The sequence below is a fragment of the Microcaecilia unicolor genome, chromosome 3, assembly GCF_901765095.1.
Source record: "Microcaecilia unicolor chromosome 3, aMicUni1.1, whole genome shotgun sequence".
In the NCBI taxonomy this organism is placed as follows: Eukaryota; Metazoa; Chordata; class Amphibia; order Gymnophiona; family Siphonopidae; genus Microcaecilia; species Microcaecilia unicolor.
This window is the reverse complement of record NC_044033.1, coordinates 2,601,270-2,622,186: the sequence shown is the minus strand read 5'-3', so window position 1 is coordinate 2,622,186 and position 20,917 is coordinate 2,601,270. Positions and strand designations below refer to the sequence as shown.

The 20,917-nt window shown below is 44.6% G+C and overlaps 1 protein-coding gene across 1 annotated transcript in view; it reads right to left on the bottom strand.

The window, feature by feature from the left end:
* CUL9 (cullin 9) overlaps nucleotides 1-20,917 on the bottom strand; it is a 308,998-nt gene that overhangs the window by 114,699 nt on the left and 173,382 nt on the right. Inside the window, exon 29 of the mRNA XM_030195702.1 lies at nucleotides 7,933-8,135. Within this exon, the coding sequence (XP_030051562.1) occupies nucleotides 7,933-8,135 (203 nt within the window). The remainder of the gene's footprint in view (nucleotides 1-7,932; nucleotides 8,136-20,917) is intronic.

Below are 20,917 nucleotides of genomic sequence, written 5' to 3'. Positions count from 1 at the left end.
GTCATAAAACGTATAAGGAAAGGCTTATGAACCTCAACATGTATATGCTGGAAGAGAGGGGATATGATAGAGACATTTAAATACCTCCGTGGCATTAATGTGCAGGAGGAGAGCCTTTTCCAACTGAAGGAGAACTCTGGAATGCGAGGGCATAGGAGGAGAAATCTAAGAAAATACTCTTTCACGGAAAGGGTGGTGGATGTGTGGAATGACCTCCTGGTGGAGTTCTTGGAGACAAAAACTATGTCAAAATTCAAAAAAGTGTGGGACAAGCATGTGGAATCCCCTTGGGAAGAAGAGGAGGAGTTAAGTAGTTACTGAGGATAGGCAGACTGGATTGGCCATTTGGCCCTTACCTGCTGTCATGTTTCTAAGATACAGTGACCAGAATTGCACACAATACTCAAGGTGTGGTCACACCAAGGAGCGATATAGAGGCATTATAATATTCTGAGGCTCATCTTGAAAGCAAACTTTCTAAGCCTATGCGCTTTGAAAATGAGCACCTCTGTCTTATCTTCTATCCCTTTCTTACTAATTCCTAGCATTCTGTTTGCTTTTTTGGCCGCTGCCACACACTGGGCAGAAGATTTCAGTATATTGTCCACAACGACACCTAGATTAGAGACTGACACAATTGCCATTACCGCAGATATACTGAAGAAATCGCAGTAAATCCTTGGTAACGGCAACACTCTAAAAAAAAAAAATTCCTGTGGATGCAGGAACACCCCATGAGAGCAGTAAAAAGACTTGTTTCCATGGTTACAAAAAAACTATCCTCCCCACGGGTGTCACCACTTACACTTTCCTGTAGTCATCCAGATGGTGTGAAGAGATTCACACAGGCCAGTTCCATGGCATTCCTCCTGTCGTCCCGCCCTCTCCTACTGCAACTTCCTGTTTAACGTCAAACAGGAAGTTGCAGTGGGAAGGGCGGCACTTGGCAGGAGGAAGGCTATGGAGCCGGCCTTGGTAAATCGCTGCCGGCTGGCTGCAGGAAAGTATAAGCAACACGTTTTGATTTCTTTAGCACTGCGAGAGGAGTCTGCTGCATTGCTGATAAAGGCTTCATTTTCTTCTGTTTGGTTTTTATCCCATGGTTAGTAATTGAAAGTTTATTAAATTGTGCTGTGTGTGCGTCTTCCCTCTTTTGAAAATAAGCCTGAAAGTAATCTACGGTGAAGCCCCTGGATACATGACAGACTTGATTGACTTACCAACTAGAAACACATCAGAATCAACACAAACATATCTAAATCTGCACTACCCAAGCTGCAATGCCTCAAATACAAATCAACTTACGCATCCAGCTTTTCCTACATTAGCACACAACTCTGGAACACATTACCAAAAGCCTTGAAAACGACGCATGACCACCTAAACTTCCAGAAATCACTAAAAACTAATCTATTCAAAAAGGCATACCCTGCCAATCCAACCTAAATGCCTGATCTCTGCGACACAACAAAACTAAAGTACGTAATGGACATAACTCAACTCTTCCGTTGTACGATTCCCTAAATGTGACTGTGCCACATGAACGTTATCCTACCACAACATCACTTTGTATTTGTTCTCACCGGAGCCGGCAAACGCCCTGCGGTACTATGTAAGCCACAGCTTTTGGGAGGCCATTAGTTGTGCGTTTATGTAGGAGAAGCTGGATGCATAAATTGTTTTGTATTTCAGTCTTTGCAGTTTGGCTAGTATAGGTTTAGGTATGATCTTGACGATCCAACTCTGTTTCTTATTGGTAGATCTATAAGGTCTGTCATGTATCCTGGAACTATGCCATATATAATTTTGTGGACTAGAGTGCAGATTTTGAAGATGATCCGTTCTTTGATTGGGAGCCAATGCAGCTCTTCTCAAAGGGGTTTGGCACTTTCGAAGTGTGTTTTGGTGAATATCAACCTGGCTGCTGTATTTTGGGCAGTCTGGAGTTTTTTTGTGAGTTCTTTGCATCCTGCGTAGATTCCGTTGCAATAACCTGCATGACTTAGGACCATTGATTGTATTAGGTTTGGAAAGGTTTTCCTTGGGAAGAAAGGCTTTAATCGTTTGAGCTTCCACATTGAATAGAACATTTTCTTTATTACGGAGTTTACTTGGCTCTCGAGAGTAAGGTTGCGGTCAAGTGTGATGCCGAGTATTTTCATGCTGTCTGAGGTAGGGAGGGTGTGTCCTGGGGTATTTATGGTTGTGGGTTTGTACTTGTCATGTTGAGAGGAGAGGATGAGGCAGTGTGTTTTTTCAATGTTCAGTTTCAATTGGAATGAGTTTGCCCAGGAGTCCATGATGTTCAGGCCACCGTTGATTTTATTATTTCTTGAAGGGGATGTAGATTGTAACATCATCTGCGTAAATTAACGGGTTGAGGCCTCGATTAGATAAGGACTGAGCCAGTGAAATCATCATCATGTTGAAGAGTATTGGTGATAGTGGTGATTCTTGAGGTACTCTGCGGACTGCTTTCCACGGTGGTGATATGTTTGACTTTGATTTTACTTGATAAGTTCTGGTGGTTAGAAAACCTTTGATCCAATTAAGTACATTTCCTTCAATCCTGAAGTGGCCAAGTAGTCTTAGTAGTATGTTATGGTTTACCATGTCGAATGCGCTTGACATGTTGAACTGGAGGAGTATGCTTTTACCTATGGCTACCTCCTGCTTAAATTTGGCCAGGAGGGTGACTAGGACAGTTTTGGTACTAGGGTGGGAGCGGAATCCTGATTGTGAATTATGTAATATTGAGAACTTGTCCAGGTATTCAGTAAGCTGTTTACTCACCAAACTCTCCATCATTTTTACTACTAGTGGGATAGACGCAACTGGGCAGTAGTTGGTGAGATCGTTTGTGCTTTTCTTGGCATCTTTGGTATTGGGATGAGTAAGATGCTGCCATATTCCTCAGGGAAGAGACCTTGTTGTAACGTGAAGTTTAGGTCGGATGTGATGTCTGCTATGAAGTGGTCGGGGCAGATTTTAGTAGATGACTGGGACGTGTATCCAGTTTGCAGTGGGTCTTGGCGGACCTGTGAATCGCTTGTGTAACTGATTTGGTGTTGAGGAGGTTAAATGTTGTCCAAATACGGTCAGCTGGGTATCCATCGGAGGTTAGGTCCAGATCGTTGAAGAAGTTTTCGATGTCGGTGTTGTGATGAGGACGTGTGCTGCGTAATTTTATTATTTTTTCGCTAAAGTAGTTAGCAAGTTTGTCTGCGGGTGGGATGTCTGTGTTGGTTGTGGTGATAGGGGTGGTGTCTAGTAACTTATTTACAAGTTGGAATAGTTTATGTCTTTCTAATCCGGTCCTAGTTTGGTTTTGTAGTAGGACCTTTTGGTTTGTTTTATTGCATATTTGTATTTTCTGTGTGTTTGTTTCCATGCGTTGAGTGTATGTTCATCTTTTATTTTTTTCCATGCTCGTTCAAGTTTCCTAGATTGTGTTTTGAGTTTTTTTAGTTCGTCAATGAACCATGGTATAGTGTTCTGTCTTTTTGATATTCTTGTTTTTAAGGGTGCTATTTCAGTTAGTACGCTGCTGCCTCTGTCATCCCAGCGTTTGAGATAAAGTATGGAATCAGTTCATGTTGTCCATTCGTTGTCATATATCTGTTGCCAGAATACTTATGGATCTATTTGCCCTCTTGTAGTGTAAGTTGTATGTTCCGGTGTGAGGTTTGAACCCTTCTTCCGCCAGTTTAAAGTTAGGTTCAATTTGTAATAGTCGGTCCAAGGTGTTGCTGTCCATTTGATGCCTGTTATTAACAGGTTATGATCTGTGGACAATTTATGTGAAAGGAGGACCAATGTGTGTCCCTTGATATGGGTAGTTTGCATGTGAGGCCATTTGAGATCCCAGGACTGTAGGAAGTCTTTACATTCATGTACGTTAGTGGAATTGGGGTCTTCTAGGTGAAGGTTAATGTCGCCTAGTATTAGTGTATTGGGAGTTGTTTACACAATTGTTTGATATGAAGTCCGTGAAGATGGGCTGGCTTTCATTCCAGTTGTGACTGCCACTAAATCCAAATCAGTTTCTACCATGACCGCCTCTAGATCTAGAAATTTGTTCCCCATACTATGGGCACTGGTATTCAAAACTCTCCAGATATTGATCTTTTTTCCCATTTCTACAAAAGTATTAGATATCTTACATTCCTGAGAGTTGTTAATGACTTTGAGGCTTTTCTCACCCATCCTCAGTGAATCTAGTTTAAAGCCCTCTTTAGTACATTAGCCAGTCTGTTACGGAACACGCTTCAACCCTTCTTTGATAGATGCATGCCATCTCTGCTCAGTAGGTCTTGGAAATGTCAAGGAAACTGAACCATTCGTGCTAGCACCATTCACGCAGCTATACATTCAGCTCCAGAATACGAGCTTCCCTCATTTGGTCTTTACCCTTAATAGAATGGATTGATGAGAACACCGTCTGTGCACCTAACTGCTTCACCCTCTGTTCCAGAGCTATGAAGTCATGTTTGATATGTTCAGCAGGATACCTAGCAGTATCATTTGCGCCAACGTGGATAAGCAGCATAGGATAGTGGTCAATAGGTTTGATGAGTCTTGGCAAAGAACCAAAGATCTGTGGACTGTGCTAGCTGTGAAACCAATCTCCAATGCTGTATTAAACACCTAACTACACCTCTGCTATTCAACAAATCCTGCTTACAAGAGTAATGCACAAGAAAAATCATATATAATGGAACTTTCCGTAACAAGCAACCCAGCTTAAAAAGTATCCTGGCCTCAACAGTTAACCAGTGAAGCTTAAAGTAGGCAGTAATTCTATCTGTTTTCTTAAGAGCGAATATTAGGCATAAAGCCACATTTTGGACTGTTTGAATTTTTCTCAACAGAAATTTTGGTAAACCCAAATAGGTAAAGTTACAATAATCGAGCTTACTAAGAATCAGAGACTGTACCACTAGTTGAAATAGATCTACCTACAAATATTTGTGAATAAAACTTAACTTTCTCATAGTATAAAATGAAGTCCTTAGCCAAAGAATTTATCTGATGCTCTATAGATTATTTATTACCCAATATAAGACCCAGAATTTTTTTATAGATTTATCAAAAGCAAAACATTTCCCATCAATCAGCAGATTTGATCTCATTTCTTGATCCTGCTGTGCCCCTATTAATAGAAATTTAGTTTTCTTCTTCATTCAATTTCAAATAGTGAGATGACATCCACCTGGTAATAGTAAGAAAGCAAAGAGAAATGTAGTAGCAACAGGAAAAATTACAGCAATATCATCAGCATAAATGAAACTTATGTAATCTTCTTTCTCCAAAATATGACCCAAGGAAGACACAAGAACATTAAATAATACTGGTGATAGTGGTGATCCCTGGGATACCCCGAAGGTGGGGACCAGCACTCAGATATTTCTCCCTGAAACTTTACAGAGTAAGACAGGTAGGTTAAGAATCCCTTAAATCAAGATAAAACATTACCAGTTGCACCGTACCTATCAAGAATTTCCAATAATAATCTATGATCCACCAGATCGAAAGCGAAGGACAAATCTAGTCACATAACAAGAAAATCTTGGCCCTTATACAGAATCATCTAAAAATGTAATCAAAAGGGTCTCCCATAATGGGATCGACACGAAATCCTGATTGTGATGTAAATAATAGGTTGAACTTATCCAGATAGAACCCCAGCTGTTTTGTTACCAAGGCCTCAATAATCTTAATATAATAAGGGATAGATGCCATCGGCCTATAGTTGGCTGTATCGCCCTTTGAAACTGCTGGGTTTTTTTTACAATGGGCATAAGAATGATCTTAGAAACATTTTTTTGAAAATAACCAGCGACAAGGTGCTCTTCAATCCAATAAACCAGGAATTCCTTACTGTGGGCATAGACTGCATTAAATATGTTGGACAACTGTCTAGATGGCAATGAGATTCAGCAAATTTCAAACACAGAGAATCTAAATCAGTTACCTTATGAAAAGTGCTCCAATTACGATTTACCAAGCATCCCTCGCCAAAGGGTAAACTATAATAACATCTATCTATATATTTATCATGGTTCAGGTGATTTACTACTCTTTAACTTGTCAATTTGGCTTTGTGTGTCTTCCATGGTCAACGAGATGCTTCAGTTCCTCCGTATCATCACCCCTGAAAACCCTTTCTGGCCCAGATACCTATTTTACATCCTCCCCTGTAAAGACTGAAGCAAAGAATTCACTTTGTCTCGCCACTAAAGCCTTGTCCTCCATGAGTGCCCCTTTTACTCCTTGATGATTTAACGAACCCCGTTGAGTCCGACAGGCTTTCTGCTTCTAATATACCTAAAAAAAGGTTTTCACTATGAGCTTTTGTCTGTACAGCAAGTTTATTTTCAAATTCTCTTTTAAACTTCCTTATCAATGCTTTGCATCTAATTTGCCAGTGCTTTTGCTGCTTCCTGTTTTCAATTGGATTCTTTTTCCATTTTTTTAAATTGTTCTTTGGGCTCTAATAGCTTCTTTCAATTCACCTTTTACTCCTGCTGGCTTTCATTTGCTCTTCTTTCCACCCTTTAAAAGTTGATTAACAAAGCTAAATAGTTTGACCATGTTACCTTTTCAATGGTGGAAGAACACCAGCTCCCAACCACCAACAGAAACCCATTTAAAAATGTTGACCGACTCATCAAATCTTTTATGTTCATTTCCTGCATCTCTTTTTAGCTCTTTGATCCCATATGCACTTTCCCATTCTCTTCACTCTGCCAAACTGAACTTCTTAGCAGTCCCACCTCACATTAAAGTGAGATGTTTGGAATGATTGTGTTAGTTCTCTGGAATAACTTTCCACTAAAAGTTTGCCTCACATCCTCCTATAAGCAATTTCAGGCAGCATTAAAAGCCATTATTTTCACCTAACTTTCCCATATTAATTTGCTGCTGCTTTCTTAGAGCCTTGAATTAGATTTTTGGTTGGACTGAACAATGAACAAGGGACTCTTCTTCCTTCCCAAGGCTATTTGCTTGACCTCTTTCATGTCCCCTCTTAACTTTGAATTTGTACATCTGTATTTACTGAAAATTTATTTTAACTGCTGTGTATTTTATTTAACTTTGTAAACTATAAACTGCAAATCAATATCATAAAGAAAAGTTAGGAATGAAGAAACCTTAGTTAGAGGCATGTGGGTCATCAATGTGGAGATTAAAGTCACCAACTATGATATTAGAGAATTTAGTAATGGCGTCAGCCAAAGATTGTAAGAGAGAGTCCCATTGATTTGGAAAGAGCTGGTGAAGAGTAGTTAATGAGAAGTGTGAACTCAAGAGGGGCAGTAAGCTTAACCTCTAGGAGGTCAGATTAGGAAAAACTGTCAGCAGGATCGTGAGAGAGCGATTAGGTAGAGGGAAAACAAAGCGATACTCTACCAGAAAAGTAGTGTCTACAAGAGAGGGTCAACAGTAAAGAGAATCTGTAAACTGATTGTTCCATGTGATTGAATAAACGAGGCCAAAGGAGAGAGCAAGAAGTTAGAGAGTAGGTGCCAGCAGAGACCTCTCAAGGGACTCCACTGACAGATACCCTTTAAACAAATACTAAATGAACAATCTTGTAAGATTTAAACCAGCCCAGTACAGTACCAGTAAGGCCTAGATCTTGGAGGCACAAGACCATCAGCAAAATCAGCTTCCCCCTGTGACTGTAGGCAAGTCACTTAACCTTCCATTGCCCCAGTTAGAAAATGAGTAACTGTATATAATATGTAAACCACTTGATTATAACCACAGAAAGATGATATATCAAATCCCATATAACCCACTTTTACTCAAGGTGCACAGGGAGGGATCTGTACATACAACCTTCTATTACTATCTGTTCATACAATCCCCTCTGTTACTCTATGTGCACGGTGTGGGATCTCCTAGCTTCCCACCTGCCTCTTTTACCTGGAAGACGAGGTTATCAATATGCATCTCCTTCTCCTTCTTCATGATCTGAATGAGCAGGCAGCAAAGAATGTTCCTCTTCCTCTCAAGCGTGTTGCCTTCATCCTCTTCCACATTCAGATATGTCTGATTTGGAAGCAGCCAGCACCTACTCTGCTGTGCTGCTACCCCTGTGGGCCACTCTTCATTCAATCGCAGGACTCCTGCATCCAAAATGAAGAAAATAAGGAGACAGACAACTCACCCAGCAGCTCTCTAAGACATATACACAAAAAAGCTTGGGTCATGGGCAGCTTTCCGTACACATAAAGACACCAGGTCACAAGGCAACTTTCTAATGAACATACTTACCTCCATAAGCCCAGTTCACAGGCAAATACACACACAAAAAAGCCCAAGGGACAGATATTCACACCTTCAAACAAGCATATAAATAGTGGTATATAGTAGCTCTACTGGTGCTCTCATTATCCGTCCAGAAGTGCCCCTGAGTCACCAAATGCTAAATGAAACAGGCGAGTTTTCAATTTAGACGTAAATTGTTTGCAAGATAACTCTGAACTGTAGGTCCAGTGGTAGATTATTCCAAAGGCTGGGAGCCAAAAAGAAAAAGGTGTTATGTCTAGCTGACTTCCAACAAGCTCATGAAGAGCCAGGGAGGACTAATTAGTGGTCACTAGTAATGAAGGCCCGTTTCTGGCAGGAATGAAACGGGCGCTAGCAAGGTCCTCTGATGGCCAGCATAGGCCCCGCCCATCCCGCAGACGTGCACGGCAGCCCCTCCAAAATCGGCAACCCCCCCTCTACTACCCTCCCCTCCTCTTACCGGTATCCCAGGCGCAGCGGCAGAACTGAAGGGTAAGGTAGTTCGGAGATTCTGCTGCCTTCCGTTGTGTTCACTATGAGCTGTGTGCCCTGACTGTCTGGTCCCGCCCTCATTTCCTGTTGGCCGGGACCAGAGAGTCAGGGCATAGAGCTCATAACGAAGACAACGGAAGGCAGCAGAATTTGCAAGCTACCTTGCCCCTCAGTTCTTGCACCGGGACCCCGGTAAGAGGAAGGGAGGGCGACCGTGCACGTAGGGGGATGGGCGGGGCCTATGTTGGGGAGGGGAGTGCCGTTGCGCGGGTGGAGGGATGGCTGAGAGACAGATGAAAGTGGTTTGTCGTTTTTGGAGGGGGGGGTGACGTGCAGGGGCATCTGTGAGAGTAAGACGGGGGGGGGGGGGCGACGCGTAGGTACTGTATGGGAATGACGGCTGCGTTGGGGAGTGGAAAGAGCTTGTGTTCATTATGACCCGCCCTCAACATCATAACGTTGTGACGTGAGGGCAGGGCACAGATAGATGGTTACTAAAAGTGGTTACAGAGCTTCGAACTTATGAACCCTGAAGCCACAAAGTGAGCCTTAGAACGTTGAGGTTGCTTTTTATGTGTAGATGGGGCGTGGCTGAGGGCGGGTCTATGAGTGAGGGTGATAGCCTAGCTTACAAACAGTACAGGAGTTCAGTGCTTCACTGTCAGGGAGTGAGGTTCAGAACGTTTGAGGGGGGATTTGAGCTTCAGAACATTTGAGGGGGGATTTTATTTATATAGATTAATGGAACATAGTAAGCAAGATGGAACATAAGGAAGTGTTAAGAGCTGAGAGATAATCTGGGGTACCATTATGAAGAACTTTAAAGGCTAGAGTTAGTACTGTAAATTTCATGCTAAACTGAACAGAAAGCCAGTGCAACCTTAGAAATAAGATGCATGCATGTTTCCACCTTCAGTTTATCAATAGAAATCAAACAAAATAAAACATGGAAAAGAAAATAAGATGATACCTTTTTTATTGGACATAACTTAATACATTTCTTGATTAGCTTTCGAAGGTTGCCCTTCTTCCTCAGATCGGAAATAAGCAAATGTGCTGGCTGACAGTGTATATAAGTGAAAACATTCAAGCATTACTATGACAGTCTGACAGGGTGGGAGGATGGGGGTGGGTAGGAGGTATGCATGAGGACATCAAAGCATATCATTAATATTCTAACAGGGTGGGTGTGGATAGGTGAGGGGAGGGTGATCAACAGAGACATACAGCTTTATGGTTTATAATGGGCTAGGAACCCCAGATCCTTGTTAAGTCCTTTCTGTTGGGTGTTAAAATATTCAATCATTCTGACTTCAAAGGTCTTACGTTCTTGTATGGTTTTAAAGTTACCTTTGAGGATTCTCACTGTGAAATCACTGGTACAGTGTCCTGGTCCTGTAAAATGTTGACCAACAGGCGTGGGAACCCTGCTGGCACCAGTATTGTTCATATGATGTCTATGTAAATTGAATCTTGTCTTAAGCATCTGGCCTGTTTCTCCAATATAGCATCCTTCGTTACATTTTTTACACTGAATGATATATACCACATTGGAAGATGAGCAAGTGAAAGATCCCTTTATGTTGAATATCTTTCCTTTGTGGATGACTTTGGGGTCCTGTGAAATATTTTGGCATAGTTTGCAACTGGATAAATTACAGGGAAGTGTGTCCTTCTGTTCCTTTTCAGTCTGTGAAGGAAGTTTACTTCTGATTAGCTTGTGTTTTAAATTGGGTGGCTGTCGGAAGGCCAGTACTGGTGGGGATGGGAATATCTCTTTCAGTAATTCATCCTCCTGGAGTATAGGTTGTAGATCTCTTATGATTTTCCTCAGTTTTTCCAGCTCTGGATTGTATGTCACTACAAGCGGGATTCTGTCTGTGGATTTTTTCTTTTTGTACTGTAGCAGATTCTCCCTGGGTGTTTTGAGGGAGGAGGCAATATTCTTGGAGATTATTTTGGGGTTGTAGCCCTTCTGTTTGAAGGATTCAGTCAGGGTTTTAAAGTGTCTGTCTCTGTCCCCTGGGTCAGAGCAGATACGGTGGTATCTTGTGGCTTGGCTGTAAATGATGGATCTTTTTGTATGTGAAGGATGGAAGCTGGAGTTGTGGAGGTAGCTACATCTGTCTGTGGGTTTCTTGTATATAGATGTTTGTATACAGCCATCACTGATTGAGACCGTGGTGTCCAAAAAATTGACTTTTTCTGGGGAGTAGTCAATTTTGAATCTGATTGTAGGATGGTATGTATTGAATGCAGAATAAAATTGTTTCAGAGTTTCTTCACCCTCCGTCCAAATCATAAAAATGTCATCGATGTACCGGTAGTATTTTAGACCTTCAGTTTAAAATTCTGACCCCTACCCAAAAGGCTATTCATACTAATACGGCCCCTTACTTGTCTCACTTATCCCACCTTATTCCTTCTCGGTTCATCAAATTCTTCGCAACTGTATATCCCCACCCGACCTTCTTTGGCTCGCTTAACTACCACAAGGCATTTGGTCTTTTATTCTTTTTGGCACCAACCCTAAGGAATCGTCTTCCTCCTGCCATACCCTCCTTCTTTAATTAAAAAAAAAAAAGACCTTAAAAACACACCTTTCAGCAAGGCCGTTGGCCGTACGTAGACCCCAGAGAGGACCAAGAAACTGGATAATTGTTTAATTCTTTTTGTTTCTATCTTCCTTATTAATTTTATGACATTGCTTTTCTGATTTTCTTTTGTTTTTTAATTGTAAACCGCTTTGTTTTGTTTAAGAAAAGTGATATAAGTAGCCATAATCAAAACCAGTAACCATGGTTGTATGAATGGTGTCAATAAGAGCATTTCGGCCTCCCAGACCATGGGATGATATAAGGGCTGCTGAGCAAAGATGGTGTCCAGCTATCGAAGGGAGAAAGCACCTTCCACAACAGACTAGCGAACATACTGAGGACAGCTTTAAAGTAGGCTCAAAGTACTCAAGTAAGCAGAACATTAAACACTTGTATGGAAAAGTTAAAGAAGGTCACTAATGCCCCTAACATGACAAACACATTTCTGGATCTAGAAGCAGTAAAGGGAAAGGCTGACTTGGGTTTAGTGGCAATCACAGAGAATCATGACTGGGATAAAAATAGACCTGCTGTTTAGAAAAGTTGTTTGAACAATTAGAAACAGAAAATGACAGCAAATAAGGACTGTATTGCCCATCCACACCATCTACTATCCCTTCCCATGTGCTTGTCCACCCCCCCCCCCCCCCTTCAATTCAGATATTCAGTCTTCCTCTCCTCCACCTGTACCGGAGGGCCACTCCATACTTCCACCACCCTTTCTGTAAAGAACTATTTCCTTACAGTACTCCTGGGTCTGTCCCTTTCACCTTCATCCTATGCCCCCTCATTCTAGAGCTTCCTTTCAATTGAACGAGCCTTGTCTCCTGTACATTTATGCCATGGAGGTTTTTAAATGTAACATAGTAGATGATGACACATAAGACCTGTATGGTCCATTCCCAGTCTGCCCAACAAGATAAACTCATAGTATAAGGTATGATACCGTATACTTGGTCTTGATTTGTCCTTGCCATTTTCAGGGCATAGACCACATCACTGGCCTTGTTCTCCAGTTACAGAAGCTAAATCTATCCAGCCACGATTAGGGCACAGACCACAGAAGTCTGCCCAGCACTGGCTTTGCTTCCCAATTACTGGTGTTGCCATCTAACACCACTAAGCTTGTTTGATTCCATGCCTTCTCTAAAGGATTTCTTTGTGTTTATCCCACACATCATATCTCCCCTCTATTGAGATCTTTAAGTCTGTCCCAATACACTTTAGAATGAAGACCACTGACCATTTTAGTATCCACCCTCTGGACAAACTCCATCCTGTTTATTTCTTTTTGAAGTTTCGGAACTTCAAGATTTGCAGTTGGCGGACGTCTCTGAACAACTCCAACGGGTGCGCCAGCAATATTATCAGTTTAATAATAAATCTAGCAGGCTTTTGGCCCATAGGCTGAGACAGCATGCTAGTCGCACACATGTGGTTAGCTTTAAAGATGATAGTGGTGGGATACACTCAGATCCTGATCAGTAACAATCTCTTTTTTGGCAATATTATGAGAAGTTGTACACACTGGATATTTACCCCTCTGAGGACTCTATAACATCCTATCTGAATTGTATAGAGATTCCTAAACTAACCAAGAGTGCTCAGCAAGTGTTATCTTTGCCTATAACTTTAGATGAGATTCAGAGTGCGATTCGATCCCTAGCCTCTAGTAAGGCTCCTGGCCCAGATAGTTTCACTAATAAATTCTATAAGATTTTTGGTAAATTGCTAGCTCTGTTATTATTACGCGTATTTGAGTCTTTCGGGGTAGGCCAGCCACTTCCGGAGACTCGGAACTTAGCGCATATAACAGTTTTGCCTAAACCGGGGAAAGACCCGCAATTATGTAGTTCTTATAGACCCATCTCATTTTTAGGGGTCGACTATAAAATTTTTACCAAGATCTTAGCTCCTTGGTTACAGCACTACCTTCCCTCTTTGTACAAGGGCGTCAAACTTTTGATAACATTCGTAGGGCTCTTTATCTTATATATCAGGCCCAAACCACGCGTTCCCCACTGTGTTTATTATTGTTAGATGCCGAAAAGGCATTTGATAGGGTTCATTGGCCTTTCTTATTTGCAGTTTTGAATAAGTTTGGCATTTCAGGCCGTTTTCTACATTGGCTTATAAGGCGCGCCCTGTGCGTCAGTTCGGGTTAATGGCCAGTGTTCCCCTCAATTCTCTTTGTTTTGAGGCACACGGCAGGGGTACGCCTTATCTCCTCTTTTGTTTGCACTGACTGTTGAACCACTAGCTATTATTTTTCAAACACATCCAGAGGTTGTGGTTCCTAGATATGGAGGGACTGAGATTAGGATCCTACTCTTTGCGGATGATATCCTTCTCACATTAGTGGACCCAATAGTCTCTTTCTCAGTGGTTTCTTCTATTTTACAAGAATATGGAGAGGTTTCAGGTTTTAAAATTAGTATGAATAAATCAGAGGCTCTTAGTGTTGGCCTTCCTGCGTCTCAGGTGTCTACATTGCAATCCCATTTTTCGTTTTGCTTGGCCGCACGTTCTATTCGATATTTAGGGATCCATTTGACTCGTCGGGTAGAGGAACTTTATGAGGCTAACTTCCCTGCTAAGCTACATTAATTATTCATAGAACTGGAACGATGGGAGGGATTGATCTTATCTTGGCTGGGACGTATTAACGCAGTTAAAATGATTATGCTTCTGAAATTACTTTATCTATTTATGGCACTTCCCATTTCTCTATCGAAAATTTTTTTCTGGAACTTACAACGCAAGGTTTTTTCATTCATCTGGAGGAGGAGACCACCACGGGTATGTCGTGAGGTTATGTACCAAATGCGTGCACAGGGTGGGATGGGAGTTCCTTTCTTTTTTCTATATTATCAGGCGGCACATTTCCGGATTTTAGCCGGATTGCAAGGCTCCGATAAACTTTGGAAATCTATGGAGCAGACTTGGCTAGAATCCTACCCCTTACGGGCCATTCCGTGGCTACCTAGTCGTCTCTTGAGGGAAGTTACTAGAGGAGCTCCTCCCTTGTTAAGGTGGCCTCTCTCCCTATGGACTAAGGTTCGCGACCAGTTTTTCCTGGGCCGCTCATATTTTTTACATATGTACACTCGCTTTGCACCACACTTTGCTCTAGGTCCCTTAGATTTTTGTTATCGCGCCTGGGAAGGTTTGGGCTTGTGCACACTTGGTCAGATATGGGAGAAGGGAGAAGTGCTATTGTTTGATGAACTTTGTGAGGAATATGGTCTCCCTGCTTCCAAGCTTTTTCATTACTATCAAATCCATGATTTTATATTGCGGAGAGCTAAAGGGGAGTTGAACCTCACGGAGACCATTTTGGAGCAGGCAATGATCAGTGGAGGGGGAAGGGGGATGTTTCTCTGATATACAAGGCTCTACTCTCACATACCCAACCTGCCATGTATTATCTATTGAAATGGGAGAGGGCGTTGGGAACGTCCTATGAATATACACGGTGGGAAAGGGTATTTAAGTCTCTCCTTCAGGTATCTATTTCCACTGGCCTAGTGGAGAATGGTTATAAAGCGAATGCTACATACCTGTAGAAGGTATTCTCCGAGGACAGCAGGCTGATTGTTCTCACTGATGGGTGACGTCCACGGCAGCCCCTCCAATCGGAAACTTCACTAGCAAAGGCCTTTGCTAGTCCTCGCGCGCTCATGCACACCGCGCATGCGCGGCCGTCTTCCCGCCCGAACCGGCTCGTGTTCGTCAGTCCCATATGTAGCAAAAACAAAGCAAGGGAAGACACAACTCCAAAGGGGAGGTGGGCGGGTTTGTGAGAACAATCAGCCTGCTGTCCTCGGAGAATACCTTCTACAGGTATGTAGCATTCGCTTTCTCCGAGGACAAGCAGGCTGCTTGTTCTCACTGATGGGGTATTCCTAGCCCCCAGGCTCACTCAAAACAACAACCATGGTCAATTGGGCCTCGCAACGGCGAGGACATAACTGAGATTGACCTAAAAAATTTACCAACTAACTGAGAGTGCAGCCTGGAACAGAACAAACAGGGCCCTCAGGGGGTGGAGTTGGATCCTAAAGCCCAAACAGGTTCTGAAGAACTGACTGCCCGAACCGACTGTCGCGTCGGGTATCCTGCTGCAGGCAGTAATGAGATGTGAATGTGTGGACAGATGACCACGTCGCAGCTTTGCAAATTTCTTCAATAGAGGCTGACTTCAAGTGGGCTACCGACGCAGCCATGGCTCTAACATTATGAGCCGTGACATGACCCTCAAGAGCCAGCCCCGCCTGGGCGTAAGTGAAGGAAATGCAATCTGCTAGCCAATTGGATATGGTGCGTTTCCCCACAGCCACTCCCCTCCTATTGGGATCAAAAGAAACAAACAATTGGGCGGACTGTCTGTTGGGCTGTGTCCGCTCCAAATAGAAGGCCAATGCTCTCTTGCAGTCCAATGTGTGCAGCTGACGTTCAGCAGGGCAGGAATGAGGACGGGGAAAAAATGTTGGCAAGACAATTGACTGGTTCAGATGGAACTCCGACACAACCTTTGGCAGAAACTTAGGGTGAGTGCGGAGGACTACTCTGTTATGATGAAATTTGGTGTAAGGGGCCTGGGCTACCAGGGCCTGAAGCTCACTGACTCTACGAGCTGAAGTAACTGCCACCAAGAAAATGACCTTCCAGGTCAAGTACTTCAGATGGCAGGAATTCAGTGGCTCAAAAGGAGGTTTCATCAGCTGGGTGAGAACGACATTGAGATCCCATGACACTGTAGGAGGCTTGACAGGGGGCTTTGACAAAAGCAAACCTCTCATGAAGCGAACAACTAAAGGCTGTCCTGAGATCGACTTACCTTCCACACGGTAATGGTATGCACTGATTGCACTAAGGTGAACCCTTACAGAGTTGGTCTTGAGACCAGACTCAGACAAGTGCAGAAGGTATTCAAGCAGGGTCTGTGTAGGACAAGAGCGAGGATCTAGGGCCTTGCTGTCACACCAGACGGCAAACCTCCTCCACAGAAAGAAGTAACTCCTCTTAGTGGAATCTTTCCTGGAAGCAAGCAAGATACGGGAGACACCCTCTGACAGACCCAAAGAGGCAAAGTCTATGCTCTCAACATCCAGGCCGTGAGAGCCAGGGACCGGAGGTTGGGATGCAGAAGCGCCCCTTCGTCCTGCGTGATGAGGGTCGGAAAACACTCCAATCTCCACGGTTCTTCGGAGGACAATTCCAGAAGAAGAGGGAACCAGATCTGACGCGGCCAAAAAGGAGCAATCAGAATCATGGTGCCTCGGTCTTGCTTGAGTTTCAACAAAGTCTTCCCCACCAGAGGTATAGGAGGATAAGCATACAGCAGACCCTCCCCCCAGTCCAGGAGGAAGGCATCCGATGCCAGTCTGCCGTGGGCCTGAAGCCTGGAACAGAACTGAGGGACTTTGTGGTTGGCTCGAGATGCGAAGAGGTCTACCAAGGGGGTGCCCCACACCTGGAAGATCTGTCGCACTACACGGGAATTGAGCGACCACTCGTGAGGTTGCATAATCCTGCTCAACCTGTCGGCCAGACTGTTGTTTACGCCTGCCAGATATGTGGCTTGGAGCACCATGCCGTGCCGGCGAGCCCAGAGCCACATGCTGACGGCTTCCTGACACAGGGGGCGAGATCCGGTGCCCCCCTGCTTGTTGACGTAGTACATGGCAACCTGGTTGTCTGTCTGAATTTGGATAATTTGGTGGGACAGCCGATCTCTGAAAGCCTTCAGAGCGTTCCAGATCGCTCGCAACTCCAGAAGATTGATCTGCAGATCGCGTTCCTGGAGGGACCAGCTTCCCTGGGTGTGAAGCCCATCGACATGAGCTCCCCATCCCAGGAGAGACGCATCCGTGGTCAGCACTTTTTGAGGCTGAGGAATTTGGAAGGGACGTCCCAGAGTCAGATTGGACCAAATCGTCCACCAATACAGGGATTCAAGAAAACTCGTGGACAGGTGGATTACGTCTTCTAGATCCCCAGCAGCCTGGAACCACTGGGAAGCTAGGGTCCATTGAGCAGATCTCATGTGAAGGCGGGCCATGGGAGTCACATGAACTGTGGAGGCCATGTGGCCTAGCAATCTCAACATCTGCCGAGCTGTGATCTGCTGGGACGCTTGCACCCGCGAGACGAGGGACAACAAGTTGTTGGCTCTCGTCTCTGGGAGATAGGCGCGAGCCGTCCGAGAATCCAGCAGAGCTCCTATGAATTCGAGTCTCTGCACTGGGAGAAGATGGGACTTTGGATAAATTATCACAAACCCCAGTAGCTCCAGGAGGCGAATAGTCATCTGCATGGACTGCAGGGCTCCTGCCTCGGATGTGTTCTTCACCAGCCAATCGTCGAGATATGGGAACACGTGCACCCCCAGCCTGCGAAGTGCCGCTGCTACTACAGCCAAGCACTTTGTGAACACCCTGGGCGCAGAGGCGAGCCCAAAGGGTAGCACACAGTACTGGAAGTGATGTGTGCCCAGCTGAAATCGCAGATACTGTCTGTGAGCTGGCAGTATCGGGATGTGTGTGTAGGCATCCTTCAAGTCCAGAGAGCATAGCCAATCGTTGTCCTGAATCATAGGAAGGAGGGTGCCCAGGGAAAGCATCCTGAACTTTTCTTTGACCAGATATTTGTTCAGGGCCCTTAGGTCTAGGATGGGACGCATCCCCTCTGTTTTCTTTTCCACAAGGAAGTACCTGGAATAGAATCCCAGACCTTCTTGCCCGGATGGCACGGGCTCGACCGCATTGGCGCTGAGAAGGGCGGAGAGTTCCTCTACAAGTATCTGCCTGTGCTGGAAGCTGTAAGACTGAGCTCCCGGTGGACAATTTGGAGGTTTTGAGGCCAAATTGAGGGTGTATCCTTGCCGGACTATTTGGAGAACCCACTGATCGGAGGTTATGAGAGGCCACCTTTGGTGAAAAGCTTTCAACCTCCCTCCGACTGGCAGGTCGCCCGGCACTGACACTTGGATGTCGGCTATGCTCTGCTGGAGCCAGTCAAAAGCTCGTCCCTTGCTTTTGCTGGGGAGCCGAGGGGCCTTGCTGAGTCGCACGCTGCTGACGAGAGCGAGCGCGCTGGGGCTTAGCCTGGGCCGCAGGCTGTCGAGAAGGAGGATTGTACCTACGCTTGCCAGAAGAGTAGGGAACAGTCTTCCTTCCCCCAAAAAATCTTCTACCTGTAGAGGTAGAGGCTGAAGGCTGCCGGCGGGAGAACTTGTCGAATGCGGTGTCCCGCTGGTGGAGCTGCTCTACCACCTGTTCGACTTTCTCTCCAAAAATGTTATCCGCACGGCAAGGCGAGTCCGCAATCCGCTGCTGGATTCTATTCTCCAGGTCGGAGGCACGCAGCCATGAGAGCCTGCGCATCACCACACCTTGAGCAGCGGCCCTGGACGCAACATCAAAGGTGTCATACACCCCTCTGGCCAGGAATTTTCTGCACGCCTTCAGCTGCCTGACCACCTCCTGAAAAGGCTTGGCTTGCTCAGGGGGGAGCGCATCAACCAAGCCCGCCAACTGCCGCACATTGTTCCGCATGTGTATGCTCGTGTAGAGCTGGTAGGAGCATAGAGGAATGGTAGGCCTTCCTTCCAAAGGAGTCTAAGGTTCTAGAGTCCTTGCCCGGGGGCGCCGAAGCATGCTCCCTAGAACTCTTAAGCCTTCTTTAGGGCCAGATCCACAACTCCAGAATCATGAGGCAACTGAGTGCGCATCAGATCTGGGTCCCCATGGATCCGGTACTGGGACTCGATCTTCTTGGGGATGTGGGGATTAGTTAAAGGCTTGGTCCAGTTCGCCAGCAATGTCTTTTTTAGGACATGGTGCATGGGTACAGTGGACGCTTCCTTAGGTGGAGAAGGATAGTCCAGGAGCTCAAACATTTCAGCCCTGGGCTCGTCCTCCACAACCACCGGGAAGGGGATGGCCGTAGACATCTCCCGGACAAAGGAAGCAAAAGACAGACTCTCGGGAGGAGAAAGCTGTCTCTCAGGAGAGGGAGTGGGATCGGAAGGAAGACCCTCAGACTCCTCGTCAGAGAAATATCTGGGGTCTTCTTCCTCTTCCCACGAGGCCTCACCCTCGGTGTCAGACACAAGTTCACGGACCTGTGTCTGCAACCGTGCCCGACTCGACTCTGTGGAGTTAGAACAGGGCCTTCTGGGAGGTGTGCCATTATGGGTGTTAGCAGTTAGAACAGGGCCTTCTGGGAGGTTGGGACTGTCTTTCTTCTATGTTTGTGCAGCGCTGCGTATGCCTTGTAGCGCTATAGAAATGCTAAATAGTAGTAGTAGTAGTAGTAGTAGGTGTGCCATTATGGGTGTTAGCAGTTAGAACAGGGCCTTCTGGGAGGTGTGCCATTATGACTGTTACCAGTTAGAACAGGGCCTTATTACTACTACTACTATTTAGCATTTCTATAGCGCTACAAGGCGTACGCAGCGCTGCACAAACATAGAGGAAAGACAGTCCCTGCTCAAAGAGCTTACAATCTTCCCTTCTGGGAAGTATGCCATTATGACTGTTACCAGTAAGAACAGGGCCTTCCGGGAGGTGTGCCATTATGGGTGTTACCAGGTAGAACAGGGCCTTCTGGGAGGTAGGCCATTATGGATGTTACCAGTTGTTAGAACAGGGCCTTCTGGGAGGAATGCCTTTATAGGTGGTGCCCTGGTTACAGCAGGGTGAGCTTAGGTTACTGCAACAGACCTAATCCATATATATGCGTCTTAATCTTTGGACTTACGTACATGCAAAGTTGCTAAAATCTATTGTAAGGGTTTTGCCTCAAGGATGACAGACAATTTATCAACAATGGGCCATTACAGATCTCCATACATAATTGGTTGATGAGGGGGGTAAAATACTGGCGTTTACAGAACTTATTGAGGAGTACGGTCTGGTATAGAGCGAACATTTTTACTATAGACAAGTTCATGATTTCATTAGGAGGAATGCTTTCACTGAGTTACAGCTTAAAGAAACTGCTATTGAGAGGATCCATGCAGGAGGGCAGGGGGAAATAACTAGATTGTATAAAGTCCTCCTTCTGCAGAGCATCCCATCTATCCTGCATATGGAGAAATGGGAGGAATTCGGATAGAAAAATTAAATTTAAAAAAATAGGAAAATTTTTTCCAAAAGTTATTAAAAGTGTCTGTAGCAAGTAATATGGTGGAGAATGGTATATAATGCTCTACCAATGGTACTGTACTCCAGTTTGATTGAAAAACATGAATGGGAGGGGAACTGATTTGCATTGGTCTGAATAAGGTGCTGCACTGTATCTAAGAGTCATGGTATAACCTGAGAATGTTCTGGCTGGTTATTGTTTGAAAATCTATAGTAAACAAATAAAAAAGGGAAAAAAGAAAAACATGGTTGAGTGGGAGGCAACAGAGGGTAGTAGTAAATGGAGTTCACTCTGAAGACAGGTCTGTTATCAGAGGTGTGGGTGCAGGAATCAGTACTTGGTCCAGTCCTTTTCCACGTTTAGATGTGATATTGAAG